General features: G+C 45.5%; 1 protein-coding gene across 1 annotated transcript; it reads left to right on the plus strand.

The window, feature by feature from the left end:
* Positions 1–10,846: 10,846 nt before the first annotated feature.
* Positions 10,847–17,509, plus strand: SLC7A3 (solute carrier family 7 member 3). The gene is made up of 12 exons (XM_062183427.1): positions 10,847–10,952; positions 11,924–12,323; positions 12,616–12,774; positions 12,999–13,176; positions 13,387–13,499; positions 13,624–13,846; positions 14,076–14,215; positions 14,326–14,428; positions 16,111–16,274; positions 16,457–16,623; positions 16,971–17,079; positions 17,205–17,509. The coding sequence occupies exons 2-12, from the start codon at positions 11,954–11,956 to the stop codon at positions 17,327–17,329; spliced, it is 1,851 nt and encodes a 616-aa protein (XP_062039411.1). The 5' UTR covers positions 10,847–10,952; positions 11,924–11,953; the 3' UTR covers positions 17,330–17,509.
* The last annotated feature ends 5,815 nt before the right edge of the window (positions 17,510–23,324 follow it).

Consider the following 23,324-nt stretch of genomic DNA (forward strand, 5'->3'; position numbering starts at 1 on the left):
ACACCCTTTTTTAAGTTTGAAAAGCTGGGGATTAGACTCTGGGCTGTGATAACAACACCATGTATTACCCCACAGTGCCCTTATGGAAGAGCTTTCCACCCAGTCCCTACTTTGACATGTAATTGTAAATTTCCATTCAGAGAAGATGTCGACCTGAAAGCAGCTGTATAATGTACCTTAGACTTCTGTTTTTCTCTTTCTATGGAACCAAACTACACAGGATGTCAAGGCAGGAGCCTCATTTTGCTATGGCCTGCCAGGTTTACCCTACTACCGTATTATCTCACTGCATGCGCACATAGCCACCACACTGTCTCCAGATACCTTTATTTTTTTTTAAAGATTTATTTATTTACTTGAAAGTCAGAGTTATACAGAGAGAGAAGGAGAGGCAGAGACAGAGGTCTTCCATCCACTGGTTCACTCCCAAGTTGGCCACAATGGCCAGAGCTGAGCCAATCTAAAGCCAGGAGCTAGGAACTTCTTCCGGTTCTCCCATGCAGGTGCAGGGGTCCAAAGACTTGGGCCATCTTCTACTGCTTTCCCAGGCCACAGCAGAGAGGTGGATCAGAAGTGGAGCAGCTGGTACTCGAACTGGTGCCCATATGGGATGCTGGCACTGCAGGCAGCGGCTTTACCCGCTACACCACAGTGCTGGCCCCTCCAGATACCTTTAGAATCACCTCCACTTCCTATGCATTAGTCATTTCGTGTCTCCTTATTGCTACCTTTTAGAGGCTCTTTCTTCCCTCGCAGCACTCAGCTCTGAAATGTGAGTACTTCTGTCCCTTCTTCAGAAGGAGCTGGTTCATCCAAGTCTGCCACCCATCCTCATCTGCCTTTTCTCTTATCTACAAGTCCTTAGATCCTGTTGGCTCCCGTCCAGGAGACAAACTTGTGGGATCTGCAATTAAGGAAACATAATCTTAAGGGCCGGCGCTATGGCTCACTTGGTTAATCCTCTGCCTGTGGCACCGGCATCCCATATGGACGCCGGGTTCTAGTCCCGGTTACTCCTCTTCCAGTTCAGCTCTCTGCTATGGCCTGGGAAAGCAGTAGAAGATGGCCCAAGTGCTTGGCCCCTGCACCCACATGGGAGACCAGGAAGAAGCACCTGGCTCCTGGCTTCGGATCGGCGCAGTGCCGGCCGTAGCGTCCATTTGGGGAGTGAAGCAGCAGACAGAAGACCTCTTTTCTCTCTCTGCCTCTCCTTCTCTCTCTGTGTAACTCTGCTTTTCAAATAAATAAATGTGTTTTTTAATATAAAAAAAACAAACAAAAAAGGCTAATAACCAGGAAAGTAGTAGAAAAACAGTAGATAGAATTTGAACTCTAAAAACTTTTGAGAAAGTTTGGAATCAAAGAAAATACTGCTTTCTACATAAACACCGTCACTTGGTAAGATACCAGGTGCAGGCATGAGAAGAGGAGTGAAATGATCTCTCCTGCATAGTGGGGAAACACATGTATGAACACTATTATTCTTTCAGAAGTACTGTATTAGATACACACGGAGACTTCAAAAAGTTCATGGACAGGATAATTAAAAGATAAGTTTCTTTGGTGCAAAAAAAATTTAAAATCTGTGCAAACTTTTTAAATACAACACACATTCCTCCAAGCTTTTTGAAGATGCTTCAGATGAACAGAAGAAGAAGATACATACTAACCCGATAGTGAGAGAAGTCAGGGATGGCTTCAGCGAAGTGATATTTCAGATGAGACTTTGTAGTGCACAGTAAGGTGTTAAGGAGTCAATCCATAATGCCCCCTTTCCCCATCATAGTTTTGAACCAATTGAGAAATAGGGCATAGGAGATAAGGAAATGGAGATCATGAGTGTCAGCCTTCTTGCTAAACAGCATGTTGGCTGGACATGGCTTTGGGTCCGTGGCTCAGTGGGCCTTTTAAACACTCTCTGCCCTGAAGTTGACACTCACCTTGTTCGGGAAGCTAAGGCACAGCCAAAGAGAACAAGTCAGCTGTCTTCACAAGTGACAACCAGAGGGACCAGCACTGGGCATAGTGGGTGAAGCCACCGCCTACAGTGTCGGTATCCCATAGGGGCGCTGGTTCGAGTCATGGCTGCTCCACTTCTGATCCAGCTCTCTGCTATGGCCTGGGAAAGCAGTAGAAGATGGCCTAAGTCCTTGGGCCCCTGCACCTGAGTGGGAGACCTGGAAGAAGCTCCTGGCTCCTGGCTCCGGATCGGCTCAGCTCTGGCCATTCCAGCCAGTTGGGGAGTGAACCAGCTTCTGGAAGACCTCTCTTTCTCTCTCTCTCTCTGCCTCTCCTCTCTCTGTGTAACTCTGACTTTCAAGTAAATAAATAAATCTTTTAAAAATTACAGTAAGGGCAATGGAAAGCCAAGATACCATGGAAAAAAAAAAAAAGACCTAAATGAAAGATCTCTGTGAGTGAGATCCCAGTGGAAAGAACGGGGCCATCAAAGAAGGAGGTACCTTTCTCCGAAGGGAGGAGAGAACTTCCACTTTGACTATGACCCTATCGGAATAAGATCAAAGTCAGCGAACTCTAAAGGCTTCCATAGCCCTGACAACTCATGACTAGAGCCTAGGGAGATTACTGACGCCATGAACAGGAGTGTCAAATTGTTAAGTCAGCAACAGGAGTCACTGTGTACTTACACCCCATGTGGGATCTGTCCTTAATGTGTTGTCTAATATGAAGTGATGCTATAACTAGTACTGAAACAGTATTTTTACACTTTGTGTTTCTGTGTGGGTACAAACTGATGAGGTCTTTACTAATTATATACTGAATCGATCTTCTGTATATAAAGATAATTGGAAATGAAAAAAAACAACCTGGTGTTAAATTGGAAATGGCATAGAAAATTAATTAATTTTAAAAAATATTATGTAGGATCTCTGTCTTTAATGTGCTGTACACTCTTATTTAATGCTATAACTAGTACTCCAACGGTAGTTTTTTCACTTTGTGTTGCTATGTGGGGGCAAACTGTTGAAATCTTTACCTAATATATACTAAACTGATCTTCTGTATATAAAGAGAATTGAAAATGACTCTTGATGTGAATGGAAGGGGAGAGGGAGCGGGAAAGGGGAGGGTTGCGGGCGGGAGGGAAGTTATGGGAGGGGGGAAGCCATTGTAACCCATAAGCTGTACTTTGGAAATTTATATTCATTAAATAAAAGTTTAATAAAAAAAAGAAAGTGAAAAAAAATTACAGTAAGGGATCCTATGCATGATACTAAGAAATAGATAAAATATTTTAAATTAAACTCAATGAGAGATAACATATAATTTGAGAAAAACTACAAAACTTAAACTGAGAAATGTATAATTAATAGACATATTTGGTTTCTGGATGAAAATGAAATATAAGAGTATTAGTCCTCCAAATGCGAATTTAGTGTGTTCTCATTCAGAATCCCAGCAAAATTTTTCTTGGAATGAAATGCAATCAGTTCTCCTGTAAGGCAATATACACATTTTTAAAAAACCACCCAAATGTGCAGCATTGAACAATAAAACCCAGAGCGATATGGGTGAAATGAGATCAGAGGCACAACACTGAAAATCTTTGTCAGTGACACACACGCTCAGAAGATAGGAACATAATAAAAATGGCGTTTTGCGCATATTAAATGATAAGAAATATATAAATACTACAAGAATATGTCATTTTCTCTGGAAAAAGACCTGATGTTTTTTTGTGGAAGTGGACATCAAAAGGTTGTAGCTTGTGAGTTACGTGAAACAGTGGAAGGAGGCTTAGCTGGAATCTGATGGAAAGTTCGCCAGTGTGGATGGTGAGCCCATGGAACTGGTAGATGCTGGCAGTATGCGCCTGTATTCATTACGTATTTTCCTTCCTGCATGGCTTGGGCTCAGTTTTCTGAGTTTTGCCTTCTATTTCCTTTGGACAAAGTTGCACGTTGCATGTAAGCAAAGGCAAAATTTGCTTTCTGCTCCAATTGATCCTCGTTATTAGTCACCTTGGAACAAATTTGCATTTTCCAAAGAAGCTTTGTAGCAAGACTGACTATAAAAGGGTTGTTTCCCTTTGAAAATAAACTGCTTGGAGTACTTTATAAATTGAGCAAATCTTGCCTTAGCAAGTATTAAAACACGGTAAGTATATATTATTTAAAACATTATGCTGGGAAAAGAAAATGGAAACTACATGAATATATATATATATATATATATATATATATATATATATGACTGATTAAGCAAATCATATGCTGTCCGTATGGTGGCTACTAGATAGCCATCTCAAAGGGTAAGGTGGGGGCGGATGTTTGGCACATGGATAAAGATACTGCTTGGGCTGGCCACATCTCATATCCGAGTGCCTGAGTTTAAGTCCTGGCTGCAACTTCCCGCTGATGCACAACCTGGGAGGCAAATGGTGATGGCTCAGGTATTTGGATCTCTGCCACTCACCTGGGAGACCTGGATGGAGTTCCTGGTTCTGGCTCCTAGCTTTGTCCTGACCCAACCCTGGCTGTTCTGGGCATGTGGGGAGTGAACAAGTGGATGGAGGATCTCTCTCTCTCTCTCTCTCTCTCTCTCTCTCTCTCTGCCTTTCAGGTAAGTAAGAAAATGTATACAGGAAGTAAAGAAGGAAGGAATTTTTAAATTAAAAGGAAGGGAGGAAGCAAGGAAGGAAGGAAGATAGAAAGAAAGGTATTGATTTGGAAAGTAGTCCAAACATACTTTTAAGAAAAAAATGATAAAGGGCAATATGCTATAATCATATTTGTATTTTGAAAAAGTTATGTATTTGTCGTGGTTTGAATATTAGTTTTTATGTTGAAATTCCTCCAAAGGCCCACATGTTAAAGGTCTGTTCCTTAGGATGGCACTATTGGGAAGTGGTGGGACCTTCATTCAGATCTCCAGGAATCTGAGTAGTATAATCAGTAATCATATACTTTAAGAGGTGGGGCCTGGTTGGGAAATCCTTGGGTCATTGGGGTCATGCCCTCAGATGGTAGGCCCCACAAAAAGGTTGTTATGAAGGCCTGGGTTTAAATCCAGCCACTCTCTGTATCCTGGCTTGCCACGTGATCCCTCCTCCCCAAACTTTCCATCATTGCCATCTGCTGCCTTCATCAGAGGCCAGATCAAGAGGTGGCCTGATTTGGGGCTTGAACCTCCAAAACTGTGAGCCTAATAAACCTTTTCTTTTTGTGACGTTAATTTCTTTGGGTATTTGTTGTAGTAATGAAACAATAGCTAAGACAGTGCTTTTGTGTTCCACAAACTTTCTTGCTCAGATACAGAATCTTGAAGAAGGAAGCTAAAAAAACATTAAAATAGTGAGGATATCACACTGGGTAGGGAGGAAGTTTTTACTTTTTATTTTATACTCTATCTCCCATGAACATGCTTTGCCTTTGTAATTTTTAAAGTAAAAACTAAATTTGATGTGCTGGCATGAAAGTAGACATAGCTAAATGGAAAAATAGAAAATCCAGAACTATATAATTGTGTGTTTTTTTAAAAAAAATTATGGTAGTGTATTTTTAAAAAAATCTATTTATTTGAAAGGCAGAGTTACAGAGAGAGAGAGAGAGAGAGGGAGAGAGAGAGAGAATTTTGCATCCGCTGGTTCACTCCCCAAAGGGCCTCATTGACTGGGACTGGGTCAGACCAAAGCAAGGAACCAGGCACTTCATCCAAGTTGGGCCATCTTCTGCTTAAAAAATCAAGCTATGCATAGTTTGAGTAGTATAATACTCACATAGCGTTTACCTAGATTGAACAATTGTCAATATTTTTCACATTTGCTGTTTTTGCTCTCCCTCCCTCTGCACACGTACATACACACATACTCACACGTTATTTTTATAGAACCTTTGCAACTTTGTGACACTTCATCCTAAAATACTGTACTCGGTTCATATCTCCTGAGAACAAGGACATTCTCCTACATAACCTCAATACAGTTATCATGTACAAGAAATTAGTACTGATACGCTATCATCTAACATGTGAGCCACATTCAAATTCCTGCAACAGTCCCAATAATGCCTTGTGTGGCCTTTTTTTTTTTTTCTTTAACAACTTCCAGTGAAAGAAGGAGCACTTTATACTGTCATATCCCTTCAGTTTCCTTTAATCTAAATCACTCTTTTGGTGAAGCATTAAACCCTCGACTGTAATGTAAATTAAATATATATATATATATATAAAGTCCCTCTACTTTTTTTTTTCTTTTGCCTTTCAAGACCTCTTACAGAGTGCTGGCTAATTGTCTTTTGTCTGGTAGGATGCCTCACAATCTGTGTTTTTCTCATTGCTTCCTCATGCCAAGATCCAGGCTGAATATTCTTGGCAAAAGTATGTCATGGATGATACAATGACCTGGATGATACATGTACCTCTCTTTGCATCACACCTGGAAGCATATGATGCCAGTCTGTCCCATTGTTTGTGATGCTAAATTTGATCAAAGTGTATTCCATCAGATCTCTCCATCCAAAAGTACTGTTTGTTTTAGGCAGAATTTTGGTGCCCACGACCTTCTCCCTTAATGTTAGACCCATGGACATGGTACCTTATATGAGAAAAGGGATTTTGGAGAAGTAATTAAGGTTACCGATCAGGGACCTTAAAATAGGGCAATTGTCTTGACTGTAATCACGTGGTCCCTTAAGGGTAGAAGAGGAGAAGTGAGAGAGAATCAAAGTAGGAGATTTTGATGCACAGGGACTTGAAGATGCAGAGGATCATGTAGTCAAAGAAATGGAGGCCGATGCCGTGGCTAACAGGCTAATCCTCCGCCTAGTGGCGCCGGCACACTGGGTTCTAGTCCCGGTCGGGGCGCCAGATTCTATCCCGGTTGCCCCTCTTCCAGGCCAGCTCTCTGCTGTGGCCAGGGAATGCAGTGGAGGATGGCCCAAGTGCTTGGGCCCTGCACCTGCATGGGAGACCAGGAGAAGCACCTGGCTCCTGGCCTCGGATCAGTGCGGTGTGCCAGCCACGGCAGCCATTGGAAGGTGAACCAACGGCAAAGGAAGACCTTTCTCTCTGTCTCTCTCTCTCACTGTCCACTCTACCTGTCAAAAAAAAGAAAAGAAAAGAAAGAAAGAAAGAAAGAAAGAAAGAAAGAAAGAAAGAAAGAAAGAAAGAAATGGAGACCTCAGTCTTAGAACTGCACGGAAGTGAATTCTGCCCACTTGGACAAGCTTAGAAGTGGAGCATCTAAAAAAGCAATGCAAGCCTGCAGATACCTTGACTGATTTTATCCCATGAGACCCTGAGCCAAGACCCCTGCCACACAGTTCGACTTCTGACCTCTATAAAGTGTGGGATAATAAATCTGTGTTGTTTTAAGCCAGTAAGTCTGTAGTACTTTTTCATAGCAGAAATCGAAAACAAATACAGCTACCTTTCCCCTTACAATTAATGTGTAATCTGCAGGTGGTACTTTGAGATCCTATGAATATTCTGTTTCCTAGCACCCAAGGATCCTCTATTGATGATACTTGCCTAAATCAGTTATTACTTTGATGGATGTGAGATGGTGATTTTTTTCTTTTGTTCCTCATTTGAATTACAGTTTTTGCTTATTTTTCATTTCAGCTTTATCGAGGTACAGTTGGCCTATAAACATTATCTATGTTTTGACATTGGTATACATTGTGAGGGATCATCATAATCAAGCTAAATTACATAAGGCCAGCCTGTGGTACAGCCAGTTAAACCCCTTCCTGCAGCACTGGCATTCCATCTAGGCGCCAGTTCCAGTCCTGGCTGCTTCACTTCCGATCCAGCTCTCTGCTTATGTGCCTGGAAAGCAGAGGAGGATGACCCAAATGCTTGGGCTCCTGCACTCATGTGGGAGACCCAGATGAAGCTCCTGGCTCCTGGCTTCGGAACGCCCAGCTCCAGCTGTTGAGACCATTTGGGGAGTGAACCAGTGTATGGAAAACCTTTTTCTGTCTCTCCCTTTCTCCATATAACTCTGCATTTTGAATAAAATAAATCTTAAAAAAAAATTAAACAACATATCCATCACCTCACATACTTACTTTTTTTTTTAAGTGTGGTGAGAATATTTAAGGTCTATCCTGAGAAATTCCAAGTATATACAAGGATAATACAGCTTTATTAAGTGTAGTCACCACACTATATATTCGATCACCAAAACTATATCCTGAACAACCGAAACTTTATACCATTTGACCAACACTTGAACAAATTTAAAGACAGAAAATAGATTTGGAGTTGCTTAGGGCTGGGGGAGGGGATTGGAAAGAAATGGACAGTGATTGGGAATGGATATTGGGTTTATGTTAGGAATGATGAACAATTCTAAAATTTTCATGATGCGTGCGCAACTCTGACTATCCCAAAATTTGCTGAATTGTACACTTTAAAAAAGATGAATTTTATGGCCTGTAGATTTTATCACTGAGATTGTGGTGTAAAATCAGTTGTACCTCTGTGGTCTCCATCCCAGTTTCCTGGGGCTGAATTCCTAAAAATCCTTGGAATCTCCAAAGCACTAAATGTCTTTTTGTATGTTAATGTATGACTGATAGCAGGGGGCTGAATAGTCTCAGGATGGGCGCTGGTTGCCAGGGGAACCAACCACATGACTAGAGGGCTTTCAAGAGGTATTGTTTACATTTTGAGTAATACATTTAATACACTCACTACTCCAAGAGGGAGCTCATCCATTTACTCAACCTTACCTTCCTCTGCTTCCTAACAAACATTGTGTTTGCCAGCCTCCTCTCCACGTGGGCTCTTGACTTCACTTTTTGCTCTCTGTTGGTACAGAACTCATCCATCTTTCACTTTTCAAGGCTCAGCTTAAGTCCCTGCCAACCTCTCTCCCCTACTTAATACTACAAGAGATCTTCTTTATACAATCAGTTTGTGCTGATGACTTTTCTCCTTGAACATTTACATCATCAATTTACCAGTCCATCCCATAATCCAATCACCCGATATAAGCATCCAAATTTTAAAGATATTCATTTATTCGAAAGGCAGAGAGAGAGAGGGAGAGAGATCTTCCATCCACTAGTTCACTCTTCAAATGTCTGCAATGGCTGTGGCTGGCAACCTATCTGTGTTTCCCATGTGAATGGCAGGGGCCATCATCCATTGCTTGCTGCTTTCCCAGACGCATTAGCAGACAGTTGGACCAGAAATAGAGTAGCTGGGACTCAAACCACAGCTCCCATATGGAATGTCAGCCTTGCAAGTGGCAGCTGAGCACTGACCCCCACCCAGATTATTATCATATACACTAATACCTTATTCTGCATATGGATCCAGTTCTTATCACATATTTCCCATTTGCCAGATAGGCAGACTTGGCTTCATAATCTCATGTAAGCATCCCAACCACTCTGTGAAATATGTATATTGTTGTGGGGCTCAGTTCCGTACTACTTCGCTGCCTATGTCATATAGTACATTCAGAAATTGAGGTTCAGCGATGTTAGGTACATTGCTCAAGACCATAGTAGCTGAGCTCAAAATGTAAGCTATGCATAATTCTAAATACTGCACTCCTAACGTGTGTATAAATACTAGCTCAGCAGCATTGATTCCCTAATTAGATCCTTAAGACCAGGAGTAGAGGGATTTTGTGTCTCTTCATGGCTACAGGAAATCAGTGCTCAATAAATGCTGAAAATGCTAACTATTCAAAAAGGGTTCTTTTCATGGGTGACACAGTCATAATGGATCACTAAAGGGAAGCAAGCTCTTGGGGCTGGTCCTTCATGCCCCAGATGTCTTGATGGAGGAGCACCACACCTTCAGGAGCTTGGGGCTCCTTTATGAGTAACAGGTCATCGGGCCAGATGACCCAGTGCCTCCCTTCATGGATTCCTGGGCTCCACTTCTGTTTCTTAGGAACTCCCAGCCTAAAAGGGCCAGCTTCTCCACTGCAGATTCTTCCTGTTCGGCTTTTCTCACACCCCCACCTCCTCTTCTTGTGCATTTGAATGAGGTATGGTAACTCTAGGAGGCAGGCATTGAATTTCGACAGTCCAGGTTTCTTCAGTGAGGGGGGAGGGGTTAACAATAGTGATATTGGGAGGTGGGGCCAGTCAAGCCTCTGAGCCTCAGCTTACCCGTCAGTAAAATGGAATTAAACTCCCTCCTCGAATTTCCGATGTACTAGCTTAATACTTAGAAACAGCTGGAGAGATTGGGGCCTAGACATTGAGATGGGGTTAATTTTCTGGGCACAGATGGCTTGAAGCCATCTTCCATTCTCTGGCTTCCACAGTTGAGGGCGAGAAGCCGAGGGGTGAGGGGTTGTGGTCAGAGGACTTTCCCTATCTGCTGCTGTTGTTGCGAAAGATTTTAGTGATGAGGGAATCTCGAATACATAAGAAAGATAAGGAAGACTGAGAGGGAATGAGGTGGAGACTGCTGTTGCCCACTCCACCCATCCAGGCCCACCCCCCTCCTCGGCGTACCCCCCCGCCCCCCCACTTCGCATCCCTATCTAGAGTCACTGATCCTAACAAGGTAGAAAGGTAGAAAATCCCGTGGGATCTCTTGCTGGAAAGCCTCTTATCGCCCTGCTCTGTCTGACCAGCGAGACAAACGGCAAAGGCTGCCCTGCGCTTTCTCGCTGCCCGCCACGCCAGGCTTTCAGTGGCCGTGGGAAGCGGTGTGTCAGGCCCACGCAATCCCTTCTGCAAAGCTGAGAAGCCGAGGAGGGTGTGTGTGCGCGCGCGCCCGCCTGGGTGTGTTGTGTGTGTGTCTGTGTGGGGAGGAGGATTGGGGGTGGGATCCCATGACGTTACCGGCCCCGCCTCTGGGTGTATATAAGGGGCCGCTTGGCGCGCAACGACCCCAAGCAGCAGCTTTGAATCCTGAATCACCGAACTCGGCAGCCCCAACCCAACTCGGCTGAACTCAGCCTACCCGAATCCGATCCGAGACTCTCCGCTCCCTGGGCTTGCACCGGCTCTCTGGTAAGCCTTTGGGGCCGACACGTGTGTCGGAGGGGGGCCTGTGAGGGTCCGGGCATACCTAGGATTCTGTGGCAACCATGGCATGCAGTTGCATCAACGCGGCCGTGACCTGTTGCTGCCCAGACCCCGACCCCGGGAACCAAGGGCTCCCGTCTCCACTCCAGCCCCCGAGTGTTTCTAGATGGGGGCATAAAATCCTGGGGGCTGAGTCTGGGGGCATAGGGCGGAACCTCTTCTGCTAGGTGGAGAGGAGGGTGCGGGCGATCTCAGGCTGCCCTGGGGGCCCTCTCAGGGCGCGTCTCCAAATCTTTAGATGTCGAAGCCCCGCCTCTCTGTTGATGCTTGCAGGTCAGGCTAGCAGGGCGGGAGGAAGTAGGGGAACATTTGCTTACTCCTCTGGGCTAGGGCAGCGCCAGGCCAGCGCCTTGGGCTTGGTGAGGAGGGATGGAGTGGAGTCGGTGCTCACTTTGGCTCTGTAGCGAGGTCAGCCCGCCTGGCCCTCTGGGCGGTCCGGGGCCGTGGCTGTTGGCTGTCCTTGGGGAGAGCACTGCATAGGGCCAGTGGACACTGGGTGTGGGAAGGGAGTCCTCCCCAGAGTTCTAGCCTGCTCCGAGTTGAGTTCTGTTTAACTCCCGAGGATCTCAGGCGAAGGACCAGACATGCTACTTTCAGGAGTCCTTGGTTGGGGTCTAGGATAAACCCTATTAAGTTCCAGCCAATCTACTGGGGGGGGGGGGTGTGGTTTCCAATTGCCTTTGCGGAAATTAGTCCTTCCCAAACCCGTGTGAGACTGATACCTACTTGAATATGAAACATCTGAGGTTAGAGGTAAAGTGGCCTTTATCCCTTCCGGATGGCCGCTGGCTGTTACCCCAGAGCTCCTAGACTTGGCAGAGTGGGTTTTGTAATGCACTTTGAGAGTTGAAGGCTAATGAGCCCTATTGAAGGGCTTTTGTCTTGTTTTTCACCAGATCCTAGCATCCTCTTCAATTCCAGCGAGAATGCTGTGGCAGGCACTTCGCAGATTTGGTCAAAAGCTGGTACGCAGACGTACGCTGGAGCCAGGCATGGCGGAGACTCGCCTTGCCAGATGCCTGAGCACTGTGGATTTAGTGGCCCTAGGTGTGGGCAGCACATTGGGTGCAGGCGTGTATGTGCTGGCTGGCGAGGTGGCCAAAGATAAAGCAGGACCCGCCATTGTGATCTGCTTTTTGGTGGCTGCTCTGTCTTCTGTGTTGGCTGGGCTGTGCTATGCGGAGTTTGGTGCCCGGGTGCCCCGTTCTGGTTCTGCATATCTCTACAGCTATGTCACTGTGGGTGAGCTCTGGGCCTTCACCACTGGCTGGAACCTCATCCTCTCCTATGTCATCGGTGAGATGGTGGGGCAGGGTGGGAGCTGCACAGCCAGCGAACAGGCCCTGGGCCAACAAATGGGAGGGGGCGGGGATGTGATGAAGCAGAAATGCTCTTTATTATTTACAGGACCTCAATACTTTTGAACCTTGTGCATGTGTTGGGGGTCTGGGAGGGTTGAAGGCATGGAGCAATTGTTCATTCTTACTCACCTCTGTCCTGGTTTCCTTAGAGAGTAGGGATTGGTGTGAGACTGCTCTAGGAAAGGCAGGGAACTTGACGCAGTGTTTCTCTCTCTCTGATCCACCAGGTACAGCCAGTGTGGCCCGGGCCTGGAGCTCTGCTTTTGACAACCTGATTGGGAATCACATCTCCGAGACTCTGAAGGGGACCGTCTCACTGCATGTGCCCCATGTCCTTGCAGAGTACCCAGACTTCTTTGCTATGGGCCTTGTGTTGCTGCTCACTGGTGAGGCGAGGGGCAAGGTCTAGTGCAGGGGATGGGGATTGATCATTACTGCCAGGGATGATGATGGGGCTTGGGCCTGAGAAGGGCTTGATGGAGATGATAATAGCGGGGGAGAAGGGAAGCTGGGAGGAAATGGTTTGCCCCATATCTCAGGGAGGCAAGCAGAGAAACAGGGCTTGCCCTTGGAGCTTCTTCTCAGGGTCCTACCTGTGTTTCTCCAACAGGATTGCTGGCTCTGGGGGCGAGTGAGTCGGCTCTGGTTACCAAAGTGTTCACAGGGGTGAACCTTTTGGTTCTCGGATTTGTCATCATCTCTGGCTTCATCAAGGGGAATGTGCACAACTGGAAGCTCTCGGAAAAGGATTATGAGTTGGCCAGGACTAAACTCAATGACACCTCTAGGTTAGAGAGTCACCCTTGGTGGGGGGGGGGGGGTTGCAGAGCTGGGTGCATGATGGGGGGGGGTGGATTCTTGCTGAAGGAATGTGCATAGGGATGGGGAAGAATGCCAGGTTGGGCCTTAAAGATCTAGCTAAGTAGTTTGACATTAGACAAGAGGTGCAGGGCTGGCCCAACACACCCTCACCTTCTCCATTCCTTCTTCCACTCTAGCTTGGGCCCTCTGGGCTCTGGAGGATTTGTGCCTTTCGGCCTCGAGGGGATCCTCCGTGGCGCAGCTACCTGTTTCTATGCATTTGTTGGTTTCGACTGTATTGCTACCACCGGTAACACAGGCATTTCATTGTGTCTGGGGTTGGGCACAGCGTGTGCTCGGGCTGCATGCATATTGGGGGCGGTAGAGGAGTGAGCATGCTTGCCTGATGCAGAACTTTGTGCCCCTCCCTGTAGGGGAAGAGGCCAAGAATCCACAGAGTTCCATCCCCATGGGCATTGTGATCTCACTGTTGGTCTGCTTTTTGGCGTATTTTGGTGTCTCTTCGGCACTCACCCTCATGATGCCTTACTACCTGCTGAAGCCTGAGAGCCCTTTGCCTGAGGCATTTCTCCGTATCGGATGGGCCCCTGCCCACTACGTTGTGGCTGGTGGCTCCCTCTGTGCTCTTTCTACCAGGTCAGCGTCAAATGTTGGTTTGCCTCTGCTGTCAGGAGTCTTGGGTTCTAGTGTTCAGTGGCAGAACCTGCCCCCCCCTGCAAAGGGCTGTACCAGACGGGGGAGGCAGAGATGCCTTGCAAAGGGCTGTACTGGGGGTGGGGGTGGGAGGCAGAGAGGCCTTAAACCCACAGGCTGGGGGAGGAGGCTCCCAGGCATCTCATGCCACTCTGGGCAATCTCCTCTCCAGCCTCTTGGGCTCTATGTTCCCCATGCCTCGGGTGATCTACGCAATGGCAGAGGATGGCCTTCTGTTCCGTGTCCTTGCCCGCATCCACACCGGCACACACACCCCCATCCTGGCCACTGTGGTCTCTGGCGTGATTGCAGGTGAAAAATGCTCTTTTCTCCTTCCCCTAATTGTTTCACCAACTCCTTCCACTTTGCTATTCCTTGCTTTCTATACCTCTTATTTTTTGCTTTCTACCCATCCATTTTAGCATTCATGGCATTCATCTTTAAACTCACGGATCTTGTGGACCTCATGTCAATTGGGACCCTGCTTGCTTACTCCCTGGTAGCTATCTGTGTTCTCATCCTCAGGTGAGATTACCTTTCTCTGCATGCTGTGATTTGTTTTTTTAAGTTTTATTTATTTATTTGAAAGAAAGAGTGTGCTGCAGTAGGTTAAAGCCCCAGCCTGAAGCACTGGCATCTCATGTGGGCACCGGTTTGAGTCCCAGCTGCCCCTCTTCTGATCCAGCTCTCTGCTATGGCCTAGGAAAAGCAGTAGAAGATGGCCCAAGTGCTTGAGTCCCTGCACCCATGTGGGAGACCTGGAAGAAGCTCCTGGCTTCGGAACAGCTCTGTTCTGGTCATTGTAGTCATTTGGAGAGTGAACCAGCAGAATGGAAGATATCTCTCTCTCTCTGTCTCTACCACTCTCTGTAACTCTATCTTTCAAATAAATAAAAAAAATCTTTAAAAAAAAGACAGAGAGACAGAGAGGTCTTCTATCTACTAGTTCACTCCCCAAATGGCTGCAATGAGCTGATATAGGCTGAACCCAGGAACCTGGAACTCCATCCTTGTCTCCCGTGAGCATGGCAGGTACCCAAACACTTGGATCATCTTCCATCGCTTTCCCAGACTGGAAGCTGGTTGGAAGTGGAGCAGCCAGGACTTGAACCAGCACCCCAACATGGGATGCTGGCATCACAAATGGTGGCCCAATCTGCTGGTTTACTCCCTAAATGTCTGCAATGGCCAGAAGTGGGCCTGGATGAAGCCTGGAGCTGGGTACCCAATCTAGGGCTCCCCTGTGGGTGGTAGGAACCCAACTACTTAAGCCACTGATGCTGCTTCCTAGGGTCTTTGTCAGCAGGAAGCTGGAGTTAAGGAGTAGGAGCCAGGAACCAAAGCCAGGCACTCCAGTGTGGGACACGATGTGTTAATGACTAGGTTAAACACCCACCTTGGTGTGATTTAGGTTTTTGTTCATACATTAAGAACAACAGGAATCTGTTAATCTGATGTTTCCATCATCTGGGCTTTCCTTTAATCTAGATACCCCTCCCTATACTTAATGAGCTGCTTTGGAAAAGGTTAAGAGTGGTTAAGAGTTGTTCTTTTTTTTTCCCCAAAGAAACCTTTTATTTAGGGAGCACACATTTCATAAGAACAACTTTAAGAATACAGTGATTCTTCCCACTATACTCACCCTCCCACCCCTCCCTCTCCCGTTCCCAGTCCCATTCTCCATTAAGATTTTTTTCAATTAACTTTATACACAGAAAACCAACTCTATACTGAAGATTTAAAAAAAAAAAATTACACACACACACACACAGAGAAACTGTTTGAGAACTAGTTTTACAGTTAACTCTATAATACAACTCATTGAGGACAGAGGACCTGCATGGGGAGTAAGTGCACAGTGACTCCTGTTGTTAATTTAACCATTAACACTCTTATGTATGATGTCAGTGATCACCTGAGGCTCTTGACATGAGCTGCCTAGGCTGTGGAAGCCTTTTGAGTCCACAAACTCTGTAAGTATTTAGATAAAATCATAATCAAAGTGGAAGTTCTCCCTTCAGAGAAAAGTACATCCTTCTTGGATGGCCCCTTCTTTCCACTGGGGTCTCATTCACCGACGTCCTTCATGTAGGACATTTTTTTTTGCCACAGTGTCTTGGCTTTCCATGCCTGCAATGCTCTCCTGGGCTTTTCAGCCAGACCAGAAAGGAGTTGTTCCTAATCCTGCCTTCTTATCCTTGCCTCAGGTATCAGCCTGACCAGGAGGTGAAGACTGGGGACGAAGAGGAGTTGCAGGAGGAGAAGACACCTGGAACAGAGAAGCTGACCCTTCAGGGACTGTTTTGCCCAGTCAATTCTAGCCCCACCGCACTCTCTGGTCAAGTTGTCTATGTTTGTTCCTCACTGCTTGGTGAGCCGTGGAATTTTTCTCTGGGGGTGGCTCTGAGATCAGCATGATGGGGTGAAAGTATGTGGTACCTGGTTACCAAGAAAGAACTAGAGAGGATGACCTTCCTTTGAATGGGGTGCTTAATGTCTTAGGATGTTGGTCTCAGGAGTTGCTTTTGATGTCTCTCAACTTGACTTTTGAAGCTCTATTGCTGACTCTCCTTTGCCTGGTGTTGGCCCAGCGGCCAGTTCCACTGCTTTCTGGAGACCCAGTGTGGATTGCAGTGGTTGTATTGCTCCTAGTGCTCATTACTGGAATTACTGGGATCATCTGGAAACAGCCACAGAGTTCCACTCCCCTTCACTTTAAGGTAAACGACCTCTCTCTTTTCCCCCAACAAACCAATCATGGGAGAACAGGCTCCAGAGATCCTTGAGGTCTAGGAGAACTCGTAGATGTCTCAACTGGACATAAAAGGGAAGGTAACAAAGGTACCCAGGCCAAAAACATTTTCTGTGACCCTCTTAAGTTCCTTTCTGGTTCCATTTTCCCAAACTCAGCATATTCTTGGAGCCCCACATGAGGTATGGTAAGTGAGTGTCCAGTGAAATACAGAGTAGGAGTAGGGGTTGGACTCTATTCTGGCCCAAGCGGGATATGGGCCTCTTTGCAGATCGCCCTATGATATGTACACAGAAGCCTTTACTTTGTTTTCAGGTGCCTGCTTTGCCTCTCCTCCCACTCATGAGCATGTTTGTGAATGTTTACCTTATGATGCAAATGACAGCTGGAACCTGGGCCCGATTTGGGGTCTGGATGCTGATTGGTAGGTATCCACTTGGAAGACTAAGCCTCTGACATGTCCCATCCCAAATCCATTCCCTCTTGAGCTCTTGTCAGAGGCCTAGTAAGTCACTACTTCCCCACCTAACAGCTCTGTTTTCCCACTAGGGTTTGCTATCTATTTCGGCTATGGAATCCGGCACAGCCTGGAAGGGATTAAGAGTGACAAACCCTCACTTAAGTCTAGGGCTAATATTCTAGACCTTGATCTTAGCGGTTCCTGTACCCATTAGATTTGACATCATCACACCTGAATGCTGTCTAGTCCCCCTCACAATAAAGGAGCGTGCTCTTGACCCCAGAGATGCTCTAGCCCTCCCTTGTGATGTTGTTGGGGAATACTAATTGAGCTCTGTATTTATCTTGGAGTAAAGGATGTGTCTTTGCTCTTTCTTGTCTGCTTTTTTTTTTTACTTGCCAACTTTAAAATGATATCTGTAGTTGCTTGCTGACTTTTACAAAATTATTATTAAAAGAAAGTTAAAAAAAGAAACTGTGTCTTACTCTTTGCTACAGATGATCATGAACGTGACTTTGAAGGTAGAGAGCTTCAGAGAAGTGTCCCCCCTCTGGCCACCACAAAATGATCTGTTGTGCCTGTGTATGCTGATTGGCTACTCAGGGTTTGAGGAGGATGGTGTTAGCAGCCCTCAAATCTAGTTACACTTAAGGAATGATCTTGAGATGGGTTTTCCCCTTGCTACACTAAAGGTTAGGTACTGGATAAGGAGAGAGTAACACTTGTCTCTGAGATTTGGGGGTGGACTCTGATCTCAGCACTGGCATTGGTTAAGGCCTACACTGAGACTATTGTCTTCTGTCCCACCCCTTCTAGTTGGACCAGTCCCAGACTCCCGTGACTGTCTGGGCAGCAGAAATTTTGGCTGGAGTGTTTGGCACAGCTGGGAGCAGGGGCAGACGGTAGTGGGGTTTGGTAAAGGACTGTGTATGTATGGATCCTGGTAGCTACAGAAGTAGTAGGGGAACAGAACTCAGAGTGCTGCTTAGACCACGGACTATTCGTTTATCTATTTACTCAACACACGTCTATGAGGCTCCTATACAATGCCAGGCCTTGTGCTGGCTGCTAGGGTTATAAACATGAATAAAACATAGTCCCTCCCCCTCAGGGAACTTACAACGTAATGAGGGAGACAAGCAGGTAAGCGTGACAAAACAGTGTGACTTGTGGCAGGGCAGGGTGAAGTGCTTGGTGTTCTGGAAGCACAAAGAAGGACACGCTTGCCCTGAGTCTGGAGTGGGTGCTTATGAAGTGGACTGAGGGGAGGGTTTGATTGTCGGTGAACAGTGCAGGAAACCACAGGAGTATGAAAAAGCAGATTTTATCTGGGTCATGGCCTACTGTTGAATGTGACTGGAGGGTTGTGTGTATGGGGTTGTGATGAAAGATAACAGTCCATATTCATGACCATGTATATTAAGCTAAGGAATTTGGATTTTACTTTGTAAATGATGTGTGGAGGGAAGAGGTTGGGGGGGAGTCAATGAAGGATTTCAAGCAGCAGAGAGGTTGGATTTGTTCCTTTGGTGGCAGCAAGGAACATAGCTTGGAGGAGAGTTGGAGGGAGGAGGAACCTAGAGCAGGGAGCTAATAGCAACTATTGAATGTTTATTATATGCCTGTTACTCCACATGCAATTTCATTTAGTCCTTTCAATGACCATATGAAGTAGATGTAAGGATCACTATTGCTTTCACAGATGAAGAAATACATTGTAGTTGATGGGCTCTTGGTGACATAACTTGGAAAAGCCAGGGCCGGAAAGCAAACTCAGTTTTGTCTGACTCTGCAGCCTGTGCTCTTTTATTTTATTTTTTTTTAGGATTTAATTATTTATTTGAAAGGCAGTTACAGAGAGAGAGAGAGAGAGAGAGAGAGAGAAGTATCTTTCATCCTCTATTTCACTCCTCAAATGGCCACAATGGCTGGGGATGGGCCAAGCTGAAGTCAGGAGCCAAGAGCTTCTACCAGGTCTCCCACATAGGTGGCAGGGACCCAAGCACTTGGGCCATTCTCAGCTGCTTTCCCAGGTGCATTAGCAGGGAAATGGATCGGAAGTGAAGCAGCTGGAACACGGACTGGTTTCCCATATACCATGCTGACATCACAGGGAGTGGCTTTACCTGCCATGCCACAATGCCGGCCTCCTCTTCCTACTATTTTTAAAAAGGTCTGTCTATTTATTTATTTGAAAAGCAGAGTGACTCCTCTGCTTTTGTCCCAAGACAATTGTTAGTCCCACAAAGCTTCTGTTATGCATTGGATGTCCCCTGTGTTAGTGACTTCTGCTATGGATTGGTCTCTCAATTCATGCAGGACTTCATACCCCAAAGTTATAAGTTAATAGTACCAAGAAGGAAGATAGCATTGTGGTGCAGAGTTGAAGCCACCACATGGGATGCCAGCATCCCTTGTCACAGTGATGGTTCAAGTGTTGGCTGCTCTGCTTCCAAACTTGTTCCCTGCTAATGCACCTGGAAAAGCAGCAGAAGATGGCTCAAGTCCTTGAGTCCCTGCCATCCACATGGAAGACCCAGATACAATTCTGGACTCCTGACTTCAGTCTGGCTCAGACCTGGCCATTGTGGCCATCTGGGGAATGAGCCAGGAGATACAAGATCTCTTTCTGTTGCTCTTTCTGTTACATTGCCTTTCAAATAAATAAGTCTTAAAAAAAAACTAAATCAAGAGAAGAAAACTATCTTTGCAACTGATTGTGTGATTTCATTTATATACAAAGTGCTCTTACAAACCAATGAGAAAAGGATGAACAACCAGACAGAAAAAGGAAGTAAAGGATGTAAGTGATTATCAGAAAAGAATATAAAACACTAAAAAAGTAAAAGAAAAGATAATCAGTCTCATAAGTTAAAGAAACGCAAATTAGGGGCCAGCACTGTGGCATACCATATGGTCTCTGGTTCGATTCCCTCTGCTCCATTTCCAGGCTAATGCGCCTGGGAAAATAGTGGAAGATGGCCCAGGTGCTTGGGCCCCTGCACCCCTGTGGGAGACCTGGTAGAAGCTCCTGGCTTTGGTTTGGTGCAGCTCTGGCTGTTGCCATTTGGAGAGTGAACCAGTAGATGGGAGATTTCTCTCTCTCCTTCTCTCTCTCTGTAACTCTGCTTTCAATTAAAATAAACAAAATAAATAAATATTTAAAAAGAAAGAAATGTAAATTAAAACCATTGTGAGAGTTCAGTTTTTACTTTACAGGCTGGCAAAGCAAAGTTAAACAACTAAGTAACTAGGTAGTGGGTAAATTCAGGGTAAACAGGCAGTCTCCTGAATGATGGAGCTATCCATTCTCGCAGCTCTTCTGAAGGGCAATTTGGTGACATAAGAATTAAAAATCTTCCTTCTGATTTGACAATTCTATATATAGGAATTTTTAAAATTTATAGTAGTTTACAGTAACAATAATAGTATAAAACTTGGAAGCTGGGGCTGGCATTGTGGCATAGCAGGTAAAGCTGCTGTGATGCCAGCATCCCATATGGTCGCCGGTTCAAGTCCTGCCTGGTCCACATCTGATGCAGCTCACTGCTAATGTGCCTGGGAAAGCAACGGAGGATGGTCCAGATGTTTGGGCCCCTGCACCCATGTGGAAGACCTAGATAGAGTTCCAGGCTCTGGGTTTTAGCCTGGCCCAGCCCTGGTCGTTGTGGCCATTTGGGGAGGGAACTAGAAGATGGAGAATCTCTCGCTCTCTCCCTGTGACTTTGCCTTTCAAATAAATAAATAAATCTTTAAAAAAACCTTAGAAGCTACTTAATGCACATCAGCAAAGAATTAGTTAAATAAGTTATAACTTTAATTCAATAGAATATTTATGCTACCATTAAAAAGTAGATAAATTTGTGTATTCCAAAAGGTGATACGGGAAGATCTCCAAAACTCTCTGTTAAATCAAAACAAAACAAAATGAAACCTTATGGTGCAGAATATTTGTGAAAGAACCAAAGAGAATGCATTTCTCTTTTTTCAAGATTTACTTGTTTTTTAAAAAATTTATTTATTTATTTGAAAGGCAGAGTGACACACACACACCGAGAAAGAGAGAGAGAGAGATCTTCCACCTGCTGGTTCACTCCCCAAATGGTCTCAATGGCGGGGGCTGGGACAGGCCAAAACCCAGAGCCTGGAACTCCATCTGGGTCTCCCATGTGAGTACAGGGGCCCAAGCACTTGGCCATCTTCCTCTGCTTTCCTAGGCACATTAGCAGGGAATTGGATCACAAGTGGAGCAGCCAGGACTCAGACTCAAACAAGCGCTCATATGGATGCTGGTGTTGCAAGCAGTGACTTAAACTGCTATGCCACAATGCCAGGCCCTTAAGATTTATTTGTTTAAAAATGTATTCGAAAGGCAAACTGACAGAGAGAGGAGAGATCAATCTTCTATCTGCTGGTCCACTCCTCAAATGGCCAAAACAGCCATGTCTGGGCCAGGCCAGAGCCAGGAGCCAAGAGCTTCATCTGGGTCTCCCTCATGAGTAGAAGGGGCCCATACACTGCCTTCCCAGGTACACTAGCAGGGAAATAGATTGGAAGTGGAGCAGTCAGGACCTGAGTTGGCACTCCCATTTTGGGACACCAGCATCACAAGCCACGGCCTAACTTGCTGTGCCATATTGCTGGCCCCACAAGGATATTTTTCTGCATAATTTTTTTTTGCTTAACCTCTGGTTTTTCTTCTGTACTTTTTCTATTTTTTTCCAGAAACAAACATTAGTTTTTCCATTGATCATAATAGTAAAATATTAGGGGAGCAGTATCATTTAATGGATAAACAGAGGAGGAAGACTCGGTGAAGGAGATGAAGAAGGAATGACCAAAGAGATAGGAGAATGGTATGCAACTCTAGGAAGGAAAGAACTTTCAGGAACAATTGATGGTGGAATGCTGCCTAGAGAGCCAAGTTAAACAAGGTAAGGACAGAACAAGGTTCATTGATTGTGTCAGCGAGGAGGTAACTGATCATTTCAAGAGTCAGGTGGAGGGGGTGGAAGCCATATTGCAGTGGGTTGAATGAGTGAGAGGAGAGTGAGGAACCTGACACTGGGCTGTAGGCCAGCATTTCAGGCAGTAGTTGAAAGGAGTTCAGAGAGGTTTTTTTTTTTTTTTTTTTTTTTTTTTTTTTTTTTTTTAAGATGGACTACTTTTGGGGTAGATAGGCTTAAATAAGATTGTAGGCAAAATTGTGGTGCAGCAGGTTAAGCCGAAGCCTGTGAAACCAGCAGCCCATATCCAAGCACAGGTTCAAGTCTCAGCTGCTCTTCTTCTGACCCAACTTGCTGCTAATGCGCCTTGGCAAGGTGTGGGTAATGACCCAAGTGCTTGCGCTCCTGCCACCCCTGTGGAAGATCAGATGGAATTTCTAGTTTCCATCTAGCCTAGACTTAGCTGTTGCAGCTATTTGGGGGAGTAAATCCGAGGATGAAAGATCTTTCTTTCCTTCTCTGTCTCTGTCTCTCTGTGTTGCTCTGCTTTTCACATAAATAAATAAATATTAAAAAATAAGATTGCAAAAGAGAAAAAAAAAAGATTGTTGAAAGAGTCTGCTAAGGCCGGCGCCGCAGCTCACTAGGCTAAACCTCAGCCTGCGGTGCCGGTACCCCGGGTTCTAGTCCCGGTTGGGGCACCGGATTCTGTCCCGGTTGCTCCTCTTCCAGGCCAGCTCTCTGCTGTGGTCCGGGAGTGCAGTGGAGGATGGCCCAAGTGCTTGGGCCCTGCACCCGCATGGGAGACCAGGAGGAAGCACCTGGCTCCTGCCTTCGGATGGGTGCAGTGCGCCGGCCGTAGCAACCATTTGGGGAAGACCTTTCTCTCTGTCTCTGTTTCTCTCTTTCACTGACTAACTCTGCCTGTCAAAAAAAAAAAAAAAAAAGAGTCTGCTAATAAATCCTCACACTGCTGTTTAAATTAATTGCTTCTGAAGCAGAGCGATTCTGTGATTTTGTTCTTTGGTCTTTTTTTATTCAATGCAGTGTTTCCCAGACTTTGGCCATCTATGTGTAACCTCCATGCATTTTCCCCTATTTGTATTATTCCTTTACTGTGTATTAAAAAGTCCTCATTTTTAAAAGCTTAAATGCATTCTTAAAAAAAAAAAGCTCAGAAAACATTTTACCACTATCATAAATGGGAAACAAAGTGTTTTTCTAGTATACATTAAAATGACTACCCAACTATTAAACAATGGC

Source organism: Lepus europaeus, chromosome X, assembly GCF_033115175.1.
Source record: "Lepus europaeus isolate LE1 chromosome X, mLepTim1.pri, whole genome shotgun sequence".
NCBI classification, from domain to species: domain Eukaryota; kingdom Metazoa; phylum Chordata; class Mammalia; order Lagomorpha; family Leporidae; genus Lepus; species Lepus europaeus.

Coding starts and splice junctions, on each gene's coding strand:
- SLC7A3 (XM_062183427.1), top strand. CDS start 11,954: ATGCTGTGGCAGGCACTTCGCAGATTTGGTCAAAAGCTGGTACGCAGA. Junction 13,500..13,623: donor CGACTGTATTGCTACCACCG/GTAACACAGGCA, acceptor CCCTCCCTGTAG/GGGAAGAGGCCAAGAATCCA. Junction 16,275..16,456: donor TGTTTGTTCCTCACTGCTTG/GTGAGCCGTGGA, acceptor TGACTTTTGAAG/CTCTATTGCTGACTCTCCTT.